Genomic DNA, 24,010 nt, shown 5'->3' with positions numbered 1-24,010 from the left:
TAGGTACAATACTTCAGCAATCAACCATCTAAAAGTGGTAGTTATAGCCTGCTAATAATTCAGTTCTACATACAAGCCACCTCCTTTCAATCCTTTCAAATTAGACAATAATCTGAAAATGGGTGTAGCCTAACTCTTATACTATTAGCCTCCTTCGGCCTACCATCCTGAACATATACGAGGGTCGTTTGAAAAGTCCGTGCAAAAATAAAAACTACTTAATTTTTGGGGGTAAACCTTTTTTATTTTTCAACATAGTCTCCTTTTAGGCTTATACACTTCGTCCAGCGCTGCTCTAGTTTGTTGATCCTTTCCGAATAATAGGATTTGACCAAGTCTGAAAAATAGCCATTTGTTTCTGCAATCACCTCCTCGTTTGAATAAAATCTTTTTCCCGCCAGCCATTTCTTCATATTGGGGAACAAATAGTAGTCCGAGGGAGCCAAGTCTGGAGAATAGGGGGGATGTGAAACGAGTTGAAACCCTATTTCCATTAATTTTGCGAACACAACTGCTGAAGTGTGAGCTGGTGCGTTGTCGTGATGGAAAAGGGCGTTTTTGTGGGCCAATCGTGGGCGTTTTTCTTGCAGCTCGGTTTTCAAACGGTCCAATAACGAAGAATAATATGCACCTGTAATAGTTTTACCCTTTTCCAGATAGTCGATGAGGATTACTCCTTGCGAATCCCAAAAGACAGTCACCATAATCTTTCCGGCCGAAGGAACGGTCTTCGCCTTTTTTGGCGCAGATTCCCCCTTGGTAACCCATTGTTTAGATTGTTCTTTGGTCTCAGGAGTGTAGTGATGTATCCATGTTTCATCCACAGTGACGAAAGTCCTGCGAATTCTTCTGGAACAGCTGCAAACCGTCCTTGCAACACTTCACACGATTTCGTTTTTGGACAAGCGTGAGCAATCGCGGCATCCATCTTGCGGATAGCTTTGTCATGTCCAAATGTTGATGCAAAATATTATGTACCCGTTCATTCGAGATGCCCACAGCACTAGCAATCTCACGCACCTTCACTCTTCTGTCATCCATCACCATATCATGGATTTTATCAATGATTTCTGGAGTAGTAACCTCAACAGGGCGTCCAGAACGTTCAGCGTCACTTGTGCCCATATGGCCACTCCAAAAATTTTGAAACCACTTATAAACTGTTCTAATGGAAGGTGCAGAGTCACCATAATGTTTATCAAGCTTCTCTTTAGTCTCCTGAGGCGTTTTGCCTTTCATAAAGTAGTGAAATTCTTTTTCATCCATTTTTTGAAAATCACTCGACTTCCTCAATTCAAACGAATGCCAAACACAAAGAAATAGACCGATCTGGCTGAAACTAGGTGTGTGTTCTTCCAAGAGATGCCACTAACTAAACATAACCTCGATACGCGCCAGTGGTGCTATCTCTCTGACTTTGCACGGACTTTTCAAACGACCCTCGTATTCTACCTTCTAATCATCGATCATTAGAAAACGTTTCTTTACTCAACTGACAGTCTCTCAGAAACAGTATCTGTTTCAATGTCTATTTTTCTTTTTCAGCTTCAAGCAACCCAATAATATAAGATTCCTGTAACCACAATGCCTATTAGTATAGAGCAGGAGTCTGTGGCAAGACTTTGTCTGAACTTTTAATCAGCATTTTAGGCTGCTAATAAACTATTCAGCTCTTCCATAAAGAAAAGTGCAATGAAACTGCACTCGAAGCTTCACTAAATTTGTGTGAGATAGTACGTATACAGAGGTATACAAAAAAAGGAGAGTACTGACTTTTTGAGGAGCTTGGAGACTCTCCTCAATTCACTAATCTGAAATACTACTCTGACTAGAATAGTTTCTGTTTTCTAGTTTTTTTAGTTGAACACCTTTTGCTGGAACTGTTAAATTATAATGCGTGAACGTTGTATTTATTAGTTTAGATAAATCATTCAACGGTGACAAATATTCTAATAAAAAATTGTGAAAGACAAATGTTTAAAAAGAAAAACAGTTCAAAAATCGAACTAAAAAAACAGCTTTTTAAATTTTGTAAATATAAAGCGTTGTTAAGAATATGAAACGTGTGTATAGCCCGGTAGCTGTTTCTTAGGAAGGCGGTCCACCGTCACGTTTACAGCAGGACACCCTGCTGGTAGCACAAGCTGTCCAAATGTAAATTAGATACAGAAGAACCTCTATGAGCGGCTTCTTCAGATCGTGCAACCTTCCTAGAGATATGGGCACAGCGGTCGGTACTAGAAGATAGTCGGATAACCTTCTTACCTCCAAACCAACTAAACTACACAAGTTACAGCAATAAAACTTGTTCTCCTCTACTGTAGAATTAATATTTTCCTCCTCAAAAAAATAAGTTTAAATATTATTATAAACAAATGAAACTCGCTACTTTTATAATGTGATAAACTGGCCTAGAAGTTTGATTTATTGCAGTAAAAAGGTAATTATTTCTGTTATTTTCTTAAGTTTTCTTTATACTGCACAATAGGACGGCAATAAATGTTTTGACTCTTTAAGAGGGACGTTTTTATTTTTATTGGAGAAAGTGAGAAAAATTAGAATATGTTCAGGTTAAGAAAATAATAGAACAAGGAAGGGATTATTAGATCAGTTAAAGGAGCACTCTTTATTATAGTACGAGGGTCGTTTGAAAAGTCCATGCAAAAATAAAAACTACTTAATTTTTTGGGGTAAACCTTTTTTATTTTTCAACATAGTCTCCTTTTAGGCTTATACACTTTGTCCAACGCTACTCTAGTTTGTTGATCCCTTCCGAATAATAGGATTTGTCCAAGTCTGAAAAATAGCCATTCGTTTCTGCAATCACCTCCTCGTTTGAATAATATCTTTTTCCCGCCAGCCATTTCTTCATATTGGGGAACAAATAGCAGTCCGAGGGAGCCAAGTCTGGAGAATAGGGGGGATGTGAAACGAGTTGGAACCCTATTTCCATTAATTTTGCGACCACAACTGCTGAGGTGTGAGCTGGTGCGTTGTCGTGATGGAAAAGGACTTTTTTGTGGGCCAATCGTGGGCGTTTTTCTTGCAGCTCGGTTTTCAAACGGTCCAATAACGATGAATAATATGCACCTGTAATAGTTTTACCCTTTTCCAGTTAGTCGATGAGGATTATTCCTTGCGTATCCCAAAAGACAGTCGCCATAATCTTTCCGGCCGAAGGAACGGTCTTCGCCTTTTTTGGCGCAGATTCCCCCTTGGTAACCCATTGTTTAGATTGTTCTTTGGTCTCAGGAGTGTAGTGATGTATCCATGTTTCATCCACAGTGACGAAAGTCCTGCGAATTCTTCTGGAACAGCTGCAAACCGTCCTTGCAACACTTCACACGATTTCGTTTTTGGACAAGCGTGAGCAATCGCGGCATCCATCTTGCGGATAGCTTTGTCATGTCCAAATGTTGATGCAAAATATTATGTACCCGTTCATTCGAGATGCCCACAGCACTAGCAATCTCACGCACCTTCACTCTTCTGTCATCCATCACCATATCATGGATTTTATCAATGATTTCTGGAGTAGTAACCTCAACAGGGCGTCCAGAACGTTCAGCGTCACTTGTGCCCATATGGCCACTCCAAAAATTTTGAAACCACTTATAAACTGTTCTAATGGAAGGTGCAGAGTCACCATAATGTTTATCAAGCTTCTCTTTAGTCTCCTGAGGCGTTTTGCCTTTCATAAAGTAGTGTTTAATCAATACACGAAATTCTTTTTCATCCATTTTTTGAAAATCACTCGACTTCCTCAATTCAAACGAATGCCAAACACAAAGAAATAGACCGATCTGGCTGAAACTAGGTGTGTGTTCTTCCAAGAGATGCCACTAACTAAACATAACCTCGATACGCGCCAGTGGTGCAATCTCTCTGACTTTGCACGGACTTTTCAAACGACCCTCGTATAATTTTCGTGGATAGGCCAAAGAACAAGGTCTTGTTTTGGCCCTTGCATCGTCCTCTTCAATATGGTGGCAGTTTCGGTGGAACGAATTTAACCACAATTTTATTGTGTCGTCCCCTATTGAAACTTAAGAGTTGAATCAAATTTAAACTTCCGATTTTTGGGGTTGGTGAGGGGAATACAACAGCTTCTCTAACTAGTAATAAGTAATATTTAAGCTAAAGTAAGCAGTTTGAACTAAGTATTAAAAAGTAGCTTTTCCAAAAGCCTGGTATGCCGATTAAGGAACTATGCTCGTCACCTTTTCTTCAACAATTAACCTACAGAATCACCCACATTGTATTTAGAGGTACTTAAGTTTGGTCGTTGAAGACATTTTAAAGTAATATCTGCCGACTCTACCTCCAAAAACCTCTAAATATTAAATTTTTACGATCCAAAATTACAAACGAAAGAACTTAACTTTCTTGTACAGGACCTTCTATCCATTATAAAGATCCTGCCAATTGAAAGAGGGAGGCTAGTCCTATTTCCCTGCAGGAAAGATAGAACTTGAAAAAAATTTAATTCCTCAAAAGAGAAGTTTTAAAAATGTTTAGCTATTAGTTTTAATTAACTGAAACAACTCAGTAAAGTGTTGATTACAGAATGTAGATTTAGATAAACGATTAGAGATGTTCATTTAAATTAATGACATCTGAAAACCTGATTTACAACTTCATCTGAACAAACACAAATTCTAATCAATTACTATTTCAGTGAATTAAATCACAATAATTAAAAATCAAAAATAAATTTGAAGCAACAACTTTTCATTTAAAATGCACATCGTAAATCCGTGCAAATCACATTGACTTATAAATATATTCTCTACAGAATATATTTAATACATCTGCTCCAGTGAGTTTAAACTGGTTAAGCTAGTTTTTTTTTTGTATTTATAAAGCTTGTATGTGTTGACCATTTGGATAAGTGTCTTGATCTGTTCGGATTTAATTGTGTTCGGATTAAAGAATTTAACGAATGATATTTAATTTAATCGATTCCATTTAATACTTTTTTTTTATAATATTTAGAAGTAAATAAGTTAGCTTTCCTTTACTATATTAACCTGCTTTTTTTTTTTTTTTATAAAAAAAGTAAAAATCATGAATGTCATTGCACTTGCGTTTTATTAATCTAGAGACCGATAGCTTTAATGATTTTATTTATTTTATATTTTTTTCATTTTTTTATATTATTTATCAGCTGCAAATTCGAGCGAATTGGCTAAAAGAGGAAGCTGATTTGAATACGCTTAAGATAAAGTAGCCATTACCACCTTCCTGGACAGGTTTCTCCACTTCCTCTGAGAGGAAGACTTTGGCCCAATGGGTTTCAGACTTTTGGGAGAATTCTCAGAAATTTTCAGAGAGGATTCTTTGGTTATTCGTAGGTAGCTGAGTTGGTCTAATTGCAAAATATTTGCTAAGTTGTTGTGTTAGATCAGAAAGTCATTCATTGATAAATACATAATGATCTTAGTCGCAGATTTTTTTGCTGGAAAATTATCAAGTATATCTGGGATCTGGGACTAATAGCCATGGGATTATATCCACAATCCAAAGAGATAACCTTAACAGCCACAGACTTAGTAAAGTGCCCTTGGTTCAGGTATCAAATTTTACGTAAGAAAGCAGTTGGAGTTATCTTCATGTTGCGATTGAACTGAGGCTTTTGCTAATATTATTCATTAAAAAAGGCAAATAAAGTAGATCAAATTTACCCTTATGATCCTAGAATAGTGTTTCTCAGCGTTTTGCCTTGCGACCCAATATATTTCATTGAATGTCGTACTGCGACCAATTTATTAATTTTCTAATTTATAATACAAAATAAAAGCGGTATCATAGCAATTCGATAATGCATTTACTCGGATCTACTTGACAGTAGTTACTTATACTTATAATTAACATGAATCTAACAGCTATAATTCAAAACAGTTCCCAGCAGCCTATTCAGTATAAACTATCCTCTCTCAGACAATTGAAAAACAGATTGAAGACCATTCCTCTTTCATCGACTAATTATGAGCAGGAACTTTACACTATGTGCACAATAGCCACAATTAACAGTAATACCAACATTATTCATAAATTACTAAGTACAAGCAAATATTGCCCAAACCAAGACCAAAACAATAACCTATACCTACATATTCGCCGTTTTTACTTACATTGGAAACGAGACTTACAAACTATGTTAAGTTTTTTTGAAAGATAAACCTTTAAACCGCGTACAGAACCAATAGTAATAGCTTTCCTTCCATAAATTTCTGGTAAAATAAATTGAGAGTTAATCCATTGATCAGAGCAAAAGGAAAAATAATAAACAGTCACCAATCTATTTCAACTTATGTCTGAAATACGTCATTATGTTCTGCTTATCATGCTTCAGTCTTTCTGTGAACATTGTTTTTTTCTTACCCCTTCGCGAACCATTTAAAATTGAATGCGACCTGAAAGGTTGAGATATGCTGTTTTTAAACATATCGTTGTAAGAAATATGAACCAGCTAGAAAGAGCAAGCGTGTATCTTAAATTTTCACGACAAATAACCTTTTAGTCTCAATTTGTTAGAATTAAAAGATGTAAAACAAAGATAATCGAGTTTTTAACTAACATAAATGTACAAGTGTGGGTGAAATTATGACTTCTATTTGAAAAGAAGGAATTGGGTGTGGCTAAATGCTAAAGTCGAAAAAATTGTTATTCTATTTCGAATGATGCTGATGAACGATATTATTTCACAATTTTGGCGATCAATTCTGGTGCCCGCCTTCGTTAAATCATATCTGTACTATCACTAATCAAAACTAGAATTAGCCAAAACAGTGACGGAGTAAAATATTCTATTTTACAAAGCAATGTAAATAAACTTTAGTAATAATAAAATATTGTAAGCCTGTAAATCACTGTAGCTGATGGACACGATTCTGTTGGAGGTACGCTCGTAAACGTTATGTCAAGGTAATAAAGAAACGGTCCTAAACGAGCGACAGCCTGTAAAAGGTTGTATTGTTCTGCTTGGTGTGATGATGCTTTGTATGACAAATATTTATCTTTCCACCGTCTGACCTCTACACCTTAACCACTTTATTTATTTATTTCCAATAACATTAACTCGAAACATCCACTCACATTTCGTTATCAGTATGAGATTATTAAAAAGTCAAAGTTCTTATTCGAGTAAAATGCTTCACACGAAGCTTTTTAAGTCCTATTTGATCTTTTGTAACTGTTCTGGGTAATCTCTAATTGGACATGATTAGTAATCTGACGTGAAAAACTCTTGAAAAAATAGGTATTTCTTTGCTTTATAATATTAAGTGGGCCGTGGATTGAAAATCCATTGCGGAACACTCCGCACATGTTAGTACGTCTAGCATACAGAGGAAAGAACTCTCATATAATTTATTTTATTATTATTAATTTTTGTTTTAATTAAAGTAAAATTTTACTTTAATTTTTATTAAAGTATCCGAAGTCAAATCTTGTTTTAACTTTATTTTAGTGAATCTAACTTGGGCAACACTGATATCTAGGAGCATGAATTTTATTTTAATTTTGTTAATTCAACATTTGAGTTCATTTTGGCACCTAGAACTATTTCAGTGCAATCTGGCCATCGGATAGTGTTCACTTTTTATAGACAATCTGTCCATCACCGGACAGTGAGCAGTAAAAGGCTCTTAGAAAGAGAAAAATATGGTCTACGATCTACTTTTACATATTTCTGTTTGCTCAGACTGCCGTTTTGCCTCACAGTTTTTTTTAAAAATATCTTGCAGTTTTTCCAGTCTTGATTTCAGGACCTCTTTTGCAGGTTTATAAAATTCATGTTGCCATGTAATGGGTAGGTTTCAAATACAAATCTGTGGTTTGTTACCAGAAAAAAACTTTTAACAGTAATTAAGTGTCTTAAGTCTTATGAACGAAGTGAGGTTATTACTAATGATTCCTCATCACATTAAATACTTTGTGTTCTCACTTGTCTTTTTCTATGTTCATATAATTTGTATGAAGGGTGAAAGATAAGGCTTAGTGGAAACCCTTCATAACACTGTAATGAATAGCAGATATCTGACAATGAAAAGAATAAAGGCGCCTTTTAGGAGGTTATAGCTTGGATAAAAGGTGGAATGGAGTACGGATTGTCGCTGCAGGAAGGGAAATGTGACGTATACTGTATGAAGCAGCGGTGAAGCATGCACATTATACACAAACACAGGGCGAGAATGTTAGTGTAGTAGTAGCGGATTGATTGGAATTGAATAATAAATGATGGATTGTCGTTGGTTGCCGTCAATAGTCATTAGCGTCCGCTTCACAATAGTTATTTATCTCTGGGCCATTCCTACAGAGCCTCCTAGTGCTTGAACAAACAGCCATTGTCCTCTATTGGTACATTACAGCGGGGCGAGAAGGGGTTTCGAACCCCCAGGATGAGAGCTGGCCTCTCTCTTTCCGCGCAGCACTGAGTCCCCACTACCTTCTGTACAAAACTGATAATAATTTACACATCTGCACACAGATAACTTGTTTGTTTATATCATTATTGTCCATTGACGATGGCAACACTATTGTATATCACCACACTCGTTCCCTCGTTGCATCCATTACTGGTTCTTAGAAAATTACAACAACAACGGTTACATATACGTTATGGATAAATGTACACAAAATTTACTACCCACCTGTTCAAATATCGGACCAAAGTTTATCATACAGTCTTTTAGTATCACTGTTGAATTAAATCCTGTTTGTTTAACTATAGAAATTAGGTATTGCATTCATCTGCGCTTATGCAGTATACCAAAGAGTTTAATAAATTTTTAATACTACTTATGGGGATATAATCCTGTAAATTTTGTTCAGTATTTTTTCGTGAAATTCAAATGTAAAATAAAAGCTTCTTGGATCAGCTTATGTTTTGAATAATAATAGAATATGAGAGTGCCAGATTGATAGGAAAAACCATTTCAGTTTCGGGGTTTCAAACAAAATGGGTACTTATACTGTAATTTCCCGAAATCTATTTGATCTGAGTTGTTGCGAAAAAAAAATTACAGTCATAACCGAGGATTTGCCCTATTTATTAAAAGAAAATTTGGGAATTTGATTATCTTTTATAGGAAAAGAGAAAAAAAATTCAAAGTTGGGGCTTTTGTGTGCAGTTTTTGACGATCAACCCTTATACAAATGTCCTACCGGACAGTTTTAATAATTTTTTTTTTTTTTTTAAGAAAGGAGGTGAAATGCTTTTTACGCACAGAGTGCCGGAATCCCAACTAAATGCTAAAACACCCCTTTATCGCTGGACCTAGCCTGGATTCACTTGTGCAGCATTACATCAGGCTAGGCCCCCAAACCTGACCCGCTAATTACGGATTCGCATCCTCCTCATCCAACTCCTTTTTTTTTACTTATTAACACTTCTCTGGCAAAAGTTGTGACCACTCTCCAATTCGCTCTGCTTGTGAGCATTGTATTTTGGAATCGGTCAGGAGTCCACCGGCCGACGCTCCCCTCCAAATCCCTTCTGAGACGACCCCATCTTCCACACTGAAAAAAGGTGTGATGGGCATCGTCCCTCATCCCTATACAATGGGGGCAGTCCCCTCCCGGCCCTTGCCCATTTTCCGCAAATAGTCTCGGAAGTAGCCGTGACCAGTGAGGAGCTGGGTGAGATAGTAATCTACCTCACCGAAAGACCTCCCGGTCCAACTGTTCACGTCCGAGACTAACTCCGCAGTCCACCTTCCTCTGGTCTCCTCCAGCCATGCAGCCTGCCATTCCGACATAGTACGCAGCCGCTCCTCTCGAGTGACTGCTGCCTTGTCCACTTCCCTCCTTCACCCGAAGAAATGATGATAATAATAATAATAATAGCATATACTGTATTCCAACGTGGAAATGGTGGGTTTGAATCCAGCAGCTGGCCCTTAGATTTTCTCTTCCTAGGAGCTTCTCTCTGGACCGTTGATTAACATTGTTTTCTGTAACAAGTGAACACTGTTTAATAGTATTAAATAGAAGACTTAGTTGACAAATGTGACGAAGAACTTTAGTTTGGAGCAGATTGGGTTTTCTGCATGTTTGAGTGCTTTGCGGAGCTTCAGAGTTCGGCTCCATAAGTCCAGATCGTTCGTCTCAGAATTGTTTATTGTTGATTGTCTCAGAGTTGTCTAGAGCAGATAATAAAATAAAATTATTAGTTTAATTCGTTATTTACAGATTACTTAGTTGTAATATTTAGTTTTTACAAGTTAAGGTTATCTTTATTAATTTACATTTTTTTATAATGAGATTTATATTTAAATTGTGTTTCATTTTTATTTGCTCTTAATTAATCGTATTGATTAAATATTTTAATTTGAAAACGTTAAATTGTTTTACAAATATACATTTATTGTACATTTTTTTATAAAATTACTTTTTTGAAATTTGCATTTTATAATATGTGTATATGTACTTATACAAATTTCATAAACTGTCTAAATCTAGTAAAATCTTAGTAAAGTATCTAAGCAATAACTTGCTACGCTTGTGCATTCTACCAGTTTTATATACTTCGTTCTCTTACTGTACTTAAATCCTTGAAATTGAGTTTTTCCTAGAAATAACGGTGTGAAGGTCCCCCTAAGTCCAAATAAAAGGTTGTTTTTTAAACTAAATGGTCAGTTAGTGCGTATGTTTGGTGTGATTTGTTTGGTGCATAACTTAAAACGAAAACTCACAGTGAAGTCAGACAACTGGAAGTTAATAAAATCGTTTTATTTTTTTATATCAGTGGGAGGTTTTCTCAAAAATGGTTTCCACGATTTCCTTTAAACTGATGTACTATTTGCTTATAATCTTTTAAAAACATTGTCCCAGGCGTCTTCCTTCCTAAAGCGTCACGTAAGTGCAATGAGTGGCAACATGTACTGTGTAATATTGATAGATACTAAATATGTTAACAACATTCCAGATTTGATGAAAGTTCCACATTGCTGAGTAAAAATCGTCTTATTTAGATGCAATTTTTGTGAACAAACTTTGAAAATTACTTACGTAAATCGTGATAAGTTAAATTCTTGTATTTTTCTCACATCAGATTTGTAATATTTCTTAAATATATTGTGCTTTTTAAAATATTTTATAAAATACGAAATCATTCGTACATGTCATACTTAAAAGACGATAACTGGGCTTTTATTCAACGTCTTTTGTTCCATATTGTTGGACCTTTTGGAGACTGGACTTTCTCTTTACGATAAACAGGCCAATAGCAGAATAGAGGACAATGCTAGCAGGAAACTTAGGGAATAGGGAACCAATAAAGCGACGGCACGCGGCGAACCCACCACCACATTCATGTGTATAAAAGGGGGATACAATAGAAGAAAAGTGAGGCAATAGACAAACAGAAGCATGAAGATAGGAATATCAACGCACTATGGGTCTATGCGCATGTATATATATGCTAGTGTGTATGGAGCTGTGGAGGATTCATCTGTGAGTCAGAACACATTAGGAGTTGGGACAATGGACACTTAGTCCGTACCATTTACTATATAAGCTACCACTACAACAAATAAGACTGTGGACGTATGTTGTTGTATCTGGTGTATGAATGGGCGTAAATTAGTATTCTTTCTTCGGGCTGCTAGTAACCCGTCCATTGTTTGTTAGCATTGTTTTCTACAAACAAGACAGCGGAGATGGAAGGCCCCGTAAGTCAAAACCATATCTAGACAAAGACTCGTTAGAGTAACGTTATGGGAGATCATTGTAATCCTGGTCATATAACTTTGCCGTAAATGTGTGGGAGGTCGAACTCTGTATTTGAACAAATTATATACATATATAAGTGTATTCTTATGCAAATATTTATGTTATCTTAATGTGTTTAGTGATGCTTTAGAATGTGAACTGTGCAAATTTTTCAAAATAAAGTAAAATCTGGCTAGAACACTCAGTCGCAAGACATTTCCTTCCTGCTCTTCTTGTAATTAACTTTTTTTGAAACGTTCACTTTAAAGGAACGATTTCATTTAAACCAATTTAAGCTAACTGGGCCTACATAGATTTAGATTTAGATTTTAAAAGCGGGACGGGACCCCTATGCACCAAGGCACTGCAGCCACCAAGAGGCTTATTGTGTCTTTCCCTTTAAGTCTAATAGATGAAACCTCCCCTTCTAAGAAGGTTGAGGACTTTCCCTACTGCGCTAAGATCTCCTTTGGCCTCAAAGTTCCAAAGATATTGTAGCACAGCCTCTCGAAAGCAACGCAATCGAATATTCAAGTGAAAGGCCGAGCTAATAAGCCCTATCTTGTGCAGGTGCTTCCTGAACCTTCCATGGCCTGTGAATAGGCCTGTAGCCAGAGTAATCTGATTTCTGCCCAAGCCCAGAGTCTCTTTGGCTGTTTGTTTACACAGCAAGGGCATGACACTCTGGCCGTGTTTGACCCCAGGAAGCATCACCCAGTTCTTTTCATGTTCTGTCCAGATCCAATCTATGAGAGCTGCACGAACTGCAACCTTAGTGATCCCCAGGACTGGTTCCGGGCCAATGAAAGGAAAGGAATACTAGCTCTGTTCCTGGCCAGTTGATCAGCTAATTCATTCCCCTTAATCCCCACATGACCCGGCACCCATTCCAGCCGAACTTTATTGTACCGAGCCAGTTGTTCTAGGGCCGTTTTACATTCCCAGACCAGGGAAGAGGTGGTTCTGAAGGAAATCAGGGCCTTCAGTGCAGCTTGACTGTCCGAAATGGTTCTACATAACTCTTGATAATTTTTAATTTAAACATTCCTCTGGGAAAGTTCGATTAAGGATACTCCTCAGAAAGGAACTTAGGCATTTTTTGAAAAGTGCCATTACTACTATTGTTATGGCTTGCCTCCCTTTATTAAAGGATCTAGAGCAAGGGTGGCCAACACGTCGACCGCAAAGGTTTTTAAAGTAGCCCACGAAGCTAAAGCTGAACAACTTGCTTTCAATTAAATTAATGTTTGAGTTTCTTAATTCGATAATTTATTTATTTATTTTTTTTTTTGGCGCATCGACTGCTGAGGTCATTAGCGCCCCTCATCATTTTAATCTTCTCTCTTCTTTTAGCCACTCGAGCTGGGTCGATAATTTATTTATTTATTTTTTTTTTTTTTTTTTTGGCGCATCGACTGCTGAGGTCATTAGCGCCCCTCATCATTTTAATCTTCTCTCTTCTTTTAGCCACTCGAGCTGGGTCGATAATTTATTCTTACAAAAATTGTAATTATTATTTTTTTCTTTATTTGCTAAAAATTTTTGGGAATTTATTTCTTTACATTGTATTTTTTTTTATTTAATTCCTAGTGGTGGTAATTTGGAACCCTGTTCTACACTCGCAATAGAAAAATTTCATGGGGTTCCATATTTCATTACAAGCAAATCACTTATCTTTCAGGGGATAGAAGAAAAAGAATCTAAAATGGGGCTAAAAAAGCTGCAAATTCATTGTACCTAAACCCACTGTATGGCGAGTTGAATAATAATATTAAGGTGTTCCATATTACCCGCACCTCAAGTCAGAGGCACCACTTCCACTTTTTCCATAAAATTGAAGGTTGCTCATCTGGTGGTTGGAGGAGAGTAAATTTGAAGACAATAGTGCAAGACTAATAATTACTAATAATATAAAGCTAATAATTACCAGAGAAAGCAATACAATTCTTTGTAATGTCCTAGCATTGGCAAGTCAAAAACAAAGAAGGATTCCATATTACCACCACTTCCTCTGTTGTGCTTCATAAAATAAAAGAATTATAATTATTTGTTTTCTTTATTTGACATATTTTTTTAATTAAACGTTTTGTTAACTATTTATTAAAATATCTATGAAAAACGGGGAAAATCCTAAAATTGTTTGCCCATATTTACAGTCGCCCGCAGACTATATTTTACAGAATATGTAGCCCATAAGGGATGAAAGTTTGGCCACTCCTGAACTAGAGGGATAAGATTCCCAAACTTGAGGATTATCCGCTGTTGGGTAGTACCTCTTTTCTGAATAGAATTTTCCGTCCATTACGATTTTCTTGCATACTTATACTACGATTTATTTTCTACTGTGATTACAAACACATAAATCTACAACTTTTTACAAGAAAAATTTACCCGAAATTTGATTAGAGGTACTACTTCTATGAGATTTGGGTAGATTCCTTCTGAAGTAATATGAATTAAACACGGAGATCGAAGGAAATTCGTGAGTTAGGACGTTAAGTCGTGTGAGTGTTCTCATCCGAATACTTTTTTGTGCTTTGGCGTTTGTGCATAATCAGAACTGACTCTATTAGAATCTTACAAAAAATCAACCCTTATACAACTGTCCAACCGGGCAGTTTCTATAATTTTAAAATAATAAGTATTTATTCACTAATGATAAAAAATAAATTGTTTTAACAGGTATGAGCAGTACGCAGATGCCTTCGTATTATAATCCGGCAGCTTATAATTCTCTAAGTGCAGCTAGCATTGCGGCAGCCGCAGCTGCAGCAGCTCAACAGTCGGCGGCAGCTGGCATGTCACCGCCAACTTCATCTGTAAGTACTACTTCTTAAATAATTAATTCCGCATAAATTAATAAATTCAGCGTGAATTACCAAAGCTAATGTTTCATTATTGTTATTGTACTCCTAAGTTGAGATTATACATATTTAATATTTACAAAGTGTACCGCTGTGTAAACAATGAGAACAAGCAATCTGGGCGGGCTCTTTCTCTATTATTGAAACAACTCTTATTGACGAAGTGTTTTGTACTTATCAGGTTACTGTACTGTTACATATATCATCGCCAAAATACCCTTGCACAATGTTTCATTCTTTCCAATTACTCTTGCCACCCAATTATCTAAACCTGTGTAGCTGTCAAGATGCGTACTGTTCATGTTAGCTTAGTTCTGCCACCAACAGCACACTTATGTGTTTAATTTTTAGCTGCATCCCTGAGTTGTTTGCAATGTCCAAATATCCATTTAATTTATTTTGATGCTAAAAACCAAAGAATGTAACCTCGATTCATTAAGCTTTGTTTTCAACTGTCGTCTTGTAGCGTACAAATTGATCTGCGTTTGGAGTTGTGCAGGCGTAAGTTTAAAGACTTTCCAATAGAAGCGTGCCGGTATGCGAGCACTTCGTGTGAATGCACTTTTAATTTTTCCTAACCACTTTGAAATGTTGCATAAATTACAATAATTAGTTCATTCTTGCCGTACATTATGTTTGCAATTCACTCTTTAATTCCTATAGAGATTGTATAAAATGTGTGTAGTAACGTGAGGTTGCAAGTCCTTTTTATGCATCAAGAGTGACTTGAATAGAAATAAATCTGGTGCATGCTCACCTCATTCCATGTTAGGTCATTCTCACGGAAATTCTGACGTAGGATTTTACCCTTAGCTAAGGCGCCTTCACTTCGATTACTTTTCATCTATTTTGATCTGTTTATATAACAAATTCTTGAGACCGCATTGAGAATCAGAGTCAGTACATACTATTATGTTGTCTCATTTCTTTTGTGCCTATTTGATCAATTATTAAAAGTTCTAAGTAAATTATTAAAATAATTAATTTAAATCTGATGGAGGTAAATCTTTCAAATTAAATAAATGCATTAACAGTAAAGAAATGGTTTTTGTACAGTTGTAGTATTTATTATTAATTAACTATACTCATTCTGAACTATACCATACCAAACCGTAATGCACGTATGTAATTCAAACGGCAACTTGGGTCTAATATGATTCATAATCTTTCTACATTCCATTTTTTTGAAAAACATAGCCCAAGGGTTTTTGCTCCAGAAGTAATATTCCGGTCTGCCAGAAAGGGATAGATATCCTTGAGCATCTAATCTCCCCGAGCATGCCTTTGAGAGGGTAACTCTTCTGAACAAAGTAATTCTAAGTACTGGCAAACCGAGCATCCTTGTCCTAGTTAATATGCTTTGGATTTTGTTTTTCGTAGTTCGCATTTTATATATATATTCCAGACCAGATTCGGATATTCTTTCTCTATCATAGATTATAATTTAATCAGTTTGGTTGAATGACTGACGCTACAAGAGTCAGCGAATGTCGAATTAGATGAAAACTTAGTCAAATTCTCTACACCAATTAATTAATGAATCTCTAATGGTGGATGAAAATCCGACACCGGTCTGGAATATACAAAAAAAACACATGCAGGCTACGTCAGCGATATTATTTAGCATATTAACACTTTTTTATACTAAGTAATGTTGCATCATATCCCCTTGTCTTAATTCAGGACTTTTTTCCTCTCTTATTTTGTGTAGATGTCCGGACAACCACGTTCAGTCAACAAGTCTACCTCAAAATTCTTTGTAGTATCCTACTAAGAGAAAAAATACGTATTCTTTAATTGTCCAAAAATCCAAAATGAAATCAGGTTCTGAATAGGTACTAAATCGAATTGGCTGTTTCTATTAGTTACCAAAGACTTTATCCTGACAAAAGTTAATGTCCGCCTCCATTTTCTGGGTTTACAGAAGCTTTCACATCTTTCTTGAGAACAATAATGGCGTACTAGTAGTAAATCTTTCTAGGATGCTCACTAGCAGCATATCTGATATTTTTATTTTACTCTTTTTTAAAGATCAGTTAGAGAGAGTGTAAAGTAATTTAAATTTATGATTATCATTTTAAAATTTTACTGATAATCTTCTATAAATATTTCAGAATTCCCATAATTCGTTTGTTCACAATATTACAGCAGGGGTTGTTGGTTTTTGAATAAAAATGAGTCGCGATTACTCTACTAAAATCTGGACATCTAACTATTCATGGTTGTGATCTGGATACTCGTTATGCAAATGCTGTAAAAAAAAGGTCGCGTGGGCTCTGTTCAGTTGCAGTTCATTTTAAGGTTTTAGTTTTTGTTGTCAGGTTAAGGTAATCAAATTAGCTTTAACCACCATTTATTTTGTAAAATGAAAAAGTTAGGCGTTGAAAAAATTACCCCAAGGCCATCTCTTTTTTTTTCTTCTTATTTAGAGAATAACTTTTTTCATTAATAATATCCTTAATCCCTTAAAATTTATGTTTGGCTGCCGTGACTCCTTTAGATCACGGAGAATATACCCTATTAAACATAAATTTTAACAATGTCTTGGAAGTCAATGTGAGGATTCCCCCTGGCTTGTTTGATTAACAGAGAGATCGGTACCGCTAAGATTTACAGAGTATGACTTCCCGTCGCGTGACTTCCAGCCGACACAGTCAGTAGAGAAAGAAAGCAAAGGAAGGACAGAATGGGCTGTTTGAAAGCAAAAGAGGAAGAGGGTGAGGCAGGTTTATGCGCCGTAGGACACGCCCACGGTGCCTCACAGATATAACCGCCATCTTGAATATATTTATTTAGAGAAAAAACAGTTCCCCCGGTGTCCTCCTTCACCTTCTACCACTGCTGTATAAAGTCAGTGTGACATTAAAAACGAAAATAGAGGCAAAAGTTCAGCCAAGCGTTCTCTTTAAATTACATTCTTTAAGGCGCTAACAGAGGATGTATGAATGAAAAGATGGGCAAAGATTTCCCTTTATGAACAAGACATGTGCACTTGTTTTGGCCAGTATCCAAATAAGAACAATGTTCTCATTATCGTCTCCAGCTAATTACAATTTTTAATATTAAAGATATTCTACCATTGTTATTCATTTGCTTTTTTGGTAGTTTAGGAAATATAGAACGTAGGGCAGTGGTACGGAATCAATTGTTATTTGAAAGTTAAAAACAGCCATGAGCAAACTATTTTTTTAAAGTTTGGCAGATCAATAGAATGTAGCAATAAACACAATGGAATTGGTTCTGGTATTTCAGTAAGTTCCTTATAATCTGGATAGAACTGGGATGTTCTTACTGAATAGTCCACGCAGTAAAGTTAAATGCTGACCTTTCAGTCGGTTTTTAGCACAACTTTTTCGTAGTTTCATTGTAGAAAACAACTTAAGCTAGAAAGCATAATTGACTCGCAAACGTTTAATGTGGTTCAAGTAAGTTTAGGGAAACAATCTGCTTCATTTGGTTCATTTTTTTCATACGCTAGTTTTTCACACATTAAAATTGAAAATTTCTATACTATTGTTCAGATGTACAGAGTTAAAACAGTAGGTCTAAAGTTTGGTTGACCGTCTTCAGAACTTCGCAGTTCTGCAGTTTTCAGAAGTTCTCCATAGATTGCTTTACCAGTCTTCTGCAGTGGCGTAGCTACTGATCCGGCTCCTTTATGTCTGATCTTACCCAAAACATTTTTCGGAAAAAAAACAGTATATCTATTTCTTTTATTATTGTTTCGTTTCTAACTTAAGTTTTTATTTTTATTTTCATTTTTTATAAGGGAATAAAGCTTTATGAAAATTCTTTAAGTATGAAGCTAACACGAAAATCCTTTTTTTCTTTACATGATGGTAACTAAATTGCGGTTACAATTCACAGCATATTCACTCATAAAGAAGTTATTAAAAGAAAAAGATACATCATGGACCCTGTACATTATATATCCTTACTCCTTTACTGAAACAGTTTTAAAAATTGAGAATAAGGGTTGATTAAACGCCAAAAGGTACACAAATCAGCAACTACCCAACATTTCATTCATACTTCAGCTTGTTTAGAATCTATTAGAAGTCACAAACCCTTATGCTGGACATTTTCAAAAAAATTTGTTCAGTAAACCGTTTTTGTATCTCCCGTTTATTTTTATTTTTTTATAGAAAAGGGTGTTTTTCAACGTTACGCTTTTTCGTGCAGTTTTTGATTTGAGTACGCTACCGGACAATTTTAATTAGATGTCCTGAAATAAGTAAACATAATGTCTGTAAATTAACTTGAGTTGAATTTTTTTTACAGGTTGCTAGCAGCAGCAACAGTACCAGCGTTTCTGCCGTGGACGCCATGAAGTATTCTGTCGAAGAGAAATATCGAAGCGCCTACGTAACGGCTGGCCAACATCCACCATATCCTGACCCAAAATATACTCAGTCAACAATGGCAGCGGCTGCTGCAGCCGGTTATGGTGCTTATTTTGATCATGCACAGTTAACGAAAGCTTATTTTGATACTGCTAGGCTTTATCCATCAGTGTCTGCAGCATCAGCCACAGCAGTTGGTGATCCACTGTATGTACAACCACCTATGTTGGAGCTAGGCAAACCAACCTATCAAGATATTGAACCATTAAAAAATAGTCAGAGTAATCCAACCACATCCACACAGGATGTACAACCAAAGATAGAGCCAGAAACATCTTCTTCCTCTTCATCCAGCGCGGGATCTCCTGCATCCTCATCCTTGTACTACCACAGGCCACCAGGTATTCCACCTTACCCACCAGTTAGTTCTGAATATCATCGGCCTTTGACGGTAATCTTCTGACCTCATCGGCCCTGACAGTCACCTTCTTCACCACCGCATCCGCCTCAAACCTCTTATGCTAATTGATTTGTATAATTTTGGATATGACGTGTACATAGATTTCGTATAGTGCCATCTTTCGTTTTCTATTGTATGTAAAGTTAATTGTAATTATTAAAATATATATATATTTACTGTGATTCATCCCATAATTCTAATAGGAATTATTTAGTTTTTAAATTATGTGATGTTCCTACAGGTAAAATTTTATTTTGAATAAACCGTTTATAGGTTTATTGTTTATTTACTAGAAAACATTTTATATTTAGTTTATTCTTTTAACCCAGGAATTTACGATTATACAGTACATGGGTTAATAATTATGTTCCTAATTAAGAAGTAAATAAAAATTTATTGTTTTGCAAGTTTTAGCTTTGGTTCCACTAAATCTTTTATATTCCACTGCCTTCCTTATCAAAATTTTCTCAGAATTCGTAACGAACTGAGAATCTCTTGGCAGAGTATGTGGAGAAGGATAAGACAGCCAAGAAAATATTCTCTTGTCAGGGAAAGACCAAGAGGTTGTCCAAAGAAGAGATGAAAGTACGTCGTACTTCAAGAATAGCAAGACATTAAAAAAAATAAAAATAAATGTAGAGCAGGCCCAAAATAGATCCAGATGGTTGACAATTGTTGAGTAGACCAAAGGCAGCTGTAATGCCTGTTGCGCCATTGAAAGAAGAAGAACTACATCTAAATTAACATATCCATTTACAGAAGGCATTAGCATATGTAGCGAGAATATAAATATTAAATTTCTTAACTAAACATTTTAGAATTAAGTAGCGAACTAATTTACCCAATCATTTAATGGGGGTCTTCTGCTGCCAAATAAATTATCAATTTTGATGACAATATTTTCTCTAACCATTCTGAAATCTGAGGCCAAAAAGCAGTAATCGTAAGCGCTACAAATGATTTACATAACAAAAACAGAGAACTGTTTCATTTTATAAACAAATAAGTGAAATAATAATTGCTGAATAAGTGACTAGTCCACTTCTCCGTACAGAATAAGGGTGTTAAAGGGTTAGTCACTATTTCCGGCCCTTCGTTCACGTCCTTCTTCAGAATTTTTACCTCGAGAGTAAGTAGTAATTACATTATAGACAGGCTGGGCCTCCGAAGAATTTCAGAGACATCAAAATTTTAATATTAGAATTAAGGAGGTCGCATAAAGTTGTCTATAATGGTATGCCAGCATTCATTTTAACATCAACGATAAGCGCACTTTAGGCATTATGTTTGAAAATTGTTAATTAGAGAAAAGATTTGTCAAAACATGAGTCTTATAGCGTTTTAATAGAACAGAAGATAATAAGGTGAATAGCGGGTAAAACTGGCCACAAAAGTAGCGTTGTTTTGAAAATTGAAATGTTAATAATTTCAAGAAGAGAAGATCGCGCAAGTCTCACGACAAATTTGTTTTATGGAATGGTTACTTTGAAAATCCACCGTCCACGACACCTAATTGGTAGTTGGATGCTAAGCCCTGCCTAAAAAAAATAGCCCGATTACTTTACTTACGGTAGCCCAATCTATGCTAATACTTTATTTTAAAAATTTGATAACATTTTTACAGCCCTCAAGAGTGAGTAAAAATACAAGCAACTATAAACTAACAAAAGCTACACATAAATCGATGAACTTAATGTTTTGAGAAGAAGGAATATTGTTTCTTCTGCTAGGGGGAGACGTATTTTGTGAACAGGTTAAAGGGAAAGGGTATTTCTGCTGTAGTAGCAGGCAGGCGGACCAGGTTGGGGCCATTGTCAAGCCCTTCTGCGGCACTCTGCTAGGCAAGCACCTCCGATCGACCCCTTTTGTCTGATTAATTAACTTGTCACTATCGCGTGGAGAGCACTTCTAGAACACCAGGAATACACCACGTGCTTAATAATTCCCTTTACGTTTTGATTTCTTTTAAGTAAGAACACTTATTTCCCTCTTTCTTATTTCTCTAATCCGTTGGATGAGAAAAATTGTTTACTTATTAATCGGAAATTTACCATTCAGGTAGCTCCTTGGGTGACTTCTCAAATACAGTAATTGTGATTGATCTTTAATGCCGTAGAAATAGTTTTGCCATTGTCGCTTCAGTCGCCCAATAGAGTTGTCGATGAAAAGAAGGAAGGTAATGACTAGAGGATTTAGATGTAGAGAGAGCAAGGCTTTATTTTTATTTTTTTAATGCATTTGATTAAGTTGCTTCAACATCTAAGGTCGTTTAAGCCTGGAGCTTTTCTCAGTACTCTTCTTGTCTCCGGACAGAGTATTTTCTATAATGATGCTTTAGAGTAGAGGTTCTCAAGCTTATTTCGTCTACCACCCACTTTGAGAATCAATTATTTTCTAGCGCCTCGTAAAATGTTTAACTTCGCTACAAAAATCACAGTCATTACTCTAATTTAATTATAACTTGCCATTTGAGTCTTATCCTGTTTCTGAGTTCGAACTTACATTTTAAATGAGACTGTTCTCAAGAGAGCACTGAAATGCAATTTTATAAATAATATTAAGAAAAAACTTTTATTCAAATTAAAACAAATATTTCAATTTAAATTTAAAAACCAATCTAATGTGAAGGATGAAACTGATGATTTTTAACAAGTTTGTTAATACCTGGCCTGAATTAACTCAAAACAGCTGTAAGTCCCCGCGTTCGGTAAGATGCAAACGATTTTTCTTTCTAGGTAGCAGTGTTGCCACAACACTAAATCCACGTTCACACAAATAAGACGATGGCAATGCGATCAAAAATCGTTGAACAATCGACCATAATCCAGGGTACCATTACGGGATTGGCTTTTGTAGCCAAAATTAAAGAAAAAACGTAGTACAAAACAACGAATTAATCGATGTAGTGTAGTAGGTAGGTTTTGACGTTAGTTCAAAATAGAAAAATGTTGTCTCCTCCCTTTTGGGACCAAAAGGAAAACACAAGAAAACTCAAACGACAACCTTTATTACACATAGTAAAACTCTTCACAAATCAAAACAGAAAAATGCACAATATCTCTTTTTTTTTAATTATATGCCATATTACACACAGTAAGAAACTCGTACACTCTGTCTCAAACAGTGTAACACGAATAAAAATAGAAAAACCGCTTCAACCCCCCCAATTTTCTGTGGTCACTTTGCCACCCCCTGCAGGCCATCAGCGCCCACAAGGGGGCGTTATCGCCCACTTTGAGAAAGATTGCTTTAGAGGAAATCTGAACCACTCTACTCGCCTACAACTCTTTTCGAATTCAGGAAAATGCTTCAAATTTTGAAGAATAATGTGCAATGTGAAAGAATGGTAATCTGATAGTGGCACCACATATCAAGTTTGATATTAGTTAGGTTTGTAGTTTTAGAGTGATGTTTGCCACACACTCTAGGTTAGTCATATAATCACAGAAAATTTATGTAAAATCCACTTTTTTGGGCTCAAGGGATCTCAAACTAGATCTAGGTATTTTCATTTTAAACTCGATTTCAAAAATTGGAAACAGAGGCAACTCGTTTTACTAAATGTAAATAAGATAAATTCTAAATTGATGAATGTTTGGCATGTTTACAATATAAGCTGGAGTAACTACGTAGAATACTTTAGCAGAGCTAGCAATGAAATATGAATATATTTAAAAGTTATAGCCGATTAGAATGAATGCAAGAAAATGATTAGAGAAGGATTACGTGATTTTAATTTAGGTTAAGCTATAAGGATTCAGGAATATAGAGTACTGATCCATCCATTAGCTGTAGTTCATGTAAATAGTTGTATATAGTAGAAGGATGAATGAGTGAAGCGAATGTATTTATAATTAAGAATGGAGAGTGAGTGATATTCTAGTGATAAGCACCTAGACGATGCTGGCTGTATGGCGAAAGCCAATGGCAAAAAAAAATACGTAGAAAAAAAAGTTGTATTTTCGTCTATTGAAAACTTGAAGTCAAAGCAATTTTCCCGCGGTTCTTAACATGTTGAAAGAATTAAGACTGTGCGTTAAAATCTTCAGAATAATTTATGAGGTACTGTTCCAAATTTTATGTCAACTTTATTTACAAGTGTTGTTTGTTGGAGTAATTGAACAAAAAAGCTTTATCAACCAGATAAACGCAGAGGGATGGAAGATGTCAAGTCAATATTGCTTTTTCATGCTTCTCTCCATCATGCTTCTCGCGTCCTCATTCCACTAGCTAGCAACCCTGTACAACATAACAAAAGAATATCAGATTGATAACAGACGAGTTAAGAGACACAACCAACAATATACGTCGAATATGATATGAGGCAGGCTGTGGAAAATACTCACGCCCTGATCGTGGTTTTCTTTTCAGGGATTGTCAGCGACTAGGGGAAGGAGATCCATTGAGGGGACGAGGGACAGAGTGAGAGGGTACGAGTGAGACTGGAAAAATGAGATCGTGTGTAATAGATATGACAATGGGCCGTAATTGACGTATATTGTCAGTCGTTAATTTTTAAGAGAGAACCTCCCCAACTATTACTGCTGGGTACACATATATCGAACGTACTGTAATGACAGGTGTTATGTGATCATTAATAATAACAACAGATATAAATACCAACAACA

The 24,010-nt window shown here is 35.9% G+C and overlaps 1 protein-coding gene across 1 annotated transcript in view; it reads left to right on the top strand.

Annotated features, from left to right (window-relative positions):
- LOC141455443 (uncharacterized) overlaps positions 1-19,789 on the top strand; it is a 55,393-nt gene extending 35,604 nt beyond the window's left edge. Inside the window, exons 4-5 of the mRNA XM_074130520.1 lie at positions 14,398-14,534; positions 18,861-19,789. Coding sequence (XP_073986621.1) covers positions 14,398-14,534; positions 18,861-19,385 — 662 coding nt within the window. The 3' untranslated portion in view covers positions 19,386-19,789. The remainder of the gene's footprint in view (positions 1-14,397; positions 14,535-18,860) is intronic.
- Positions 19,790-24,010: the final 4,221 nt, after the last annotated feature.

Source organism: Rhodnius prolixus, unplaced genomic scaffold, assembly GCF_049639745.1.
Source record: "Rhodnius prolixus isolate KJV_2025 unplaced genomic scaffold, Rpr scaffold_4, whole genome shotgun sequence".
Taxonomy (NCBI): domain Eukaryota; kingdom Metazoa; phylum Arthropoda; class Insecta; order Hemiptera; family Reduviidae; genus Rhodnius; species Rhodnius prolixus.
Note: the sequence above shows the minus strand (reverse complement) of the source record. Positions and strands in the feature narration are given on the sequence as shown.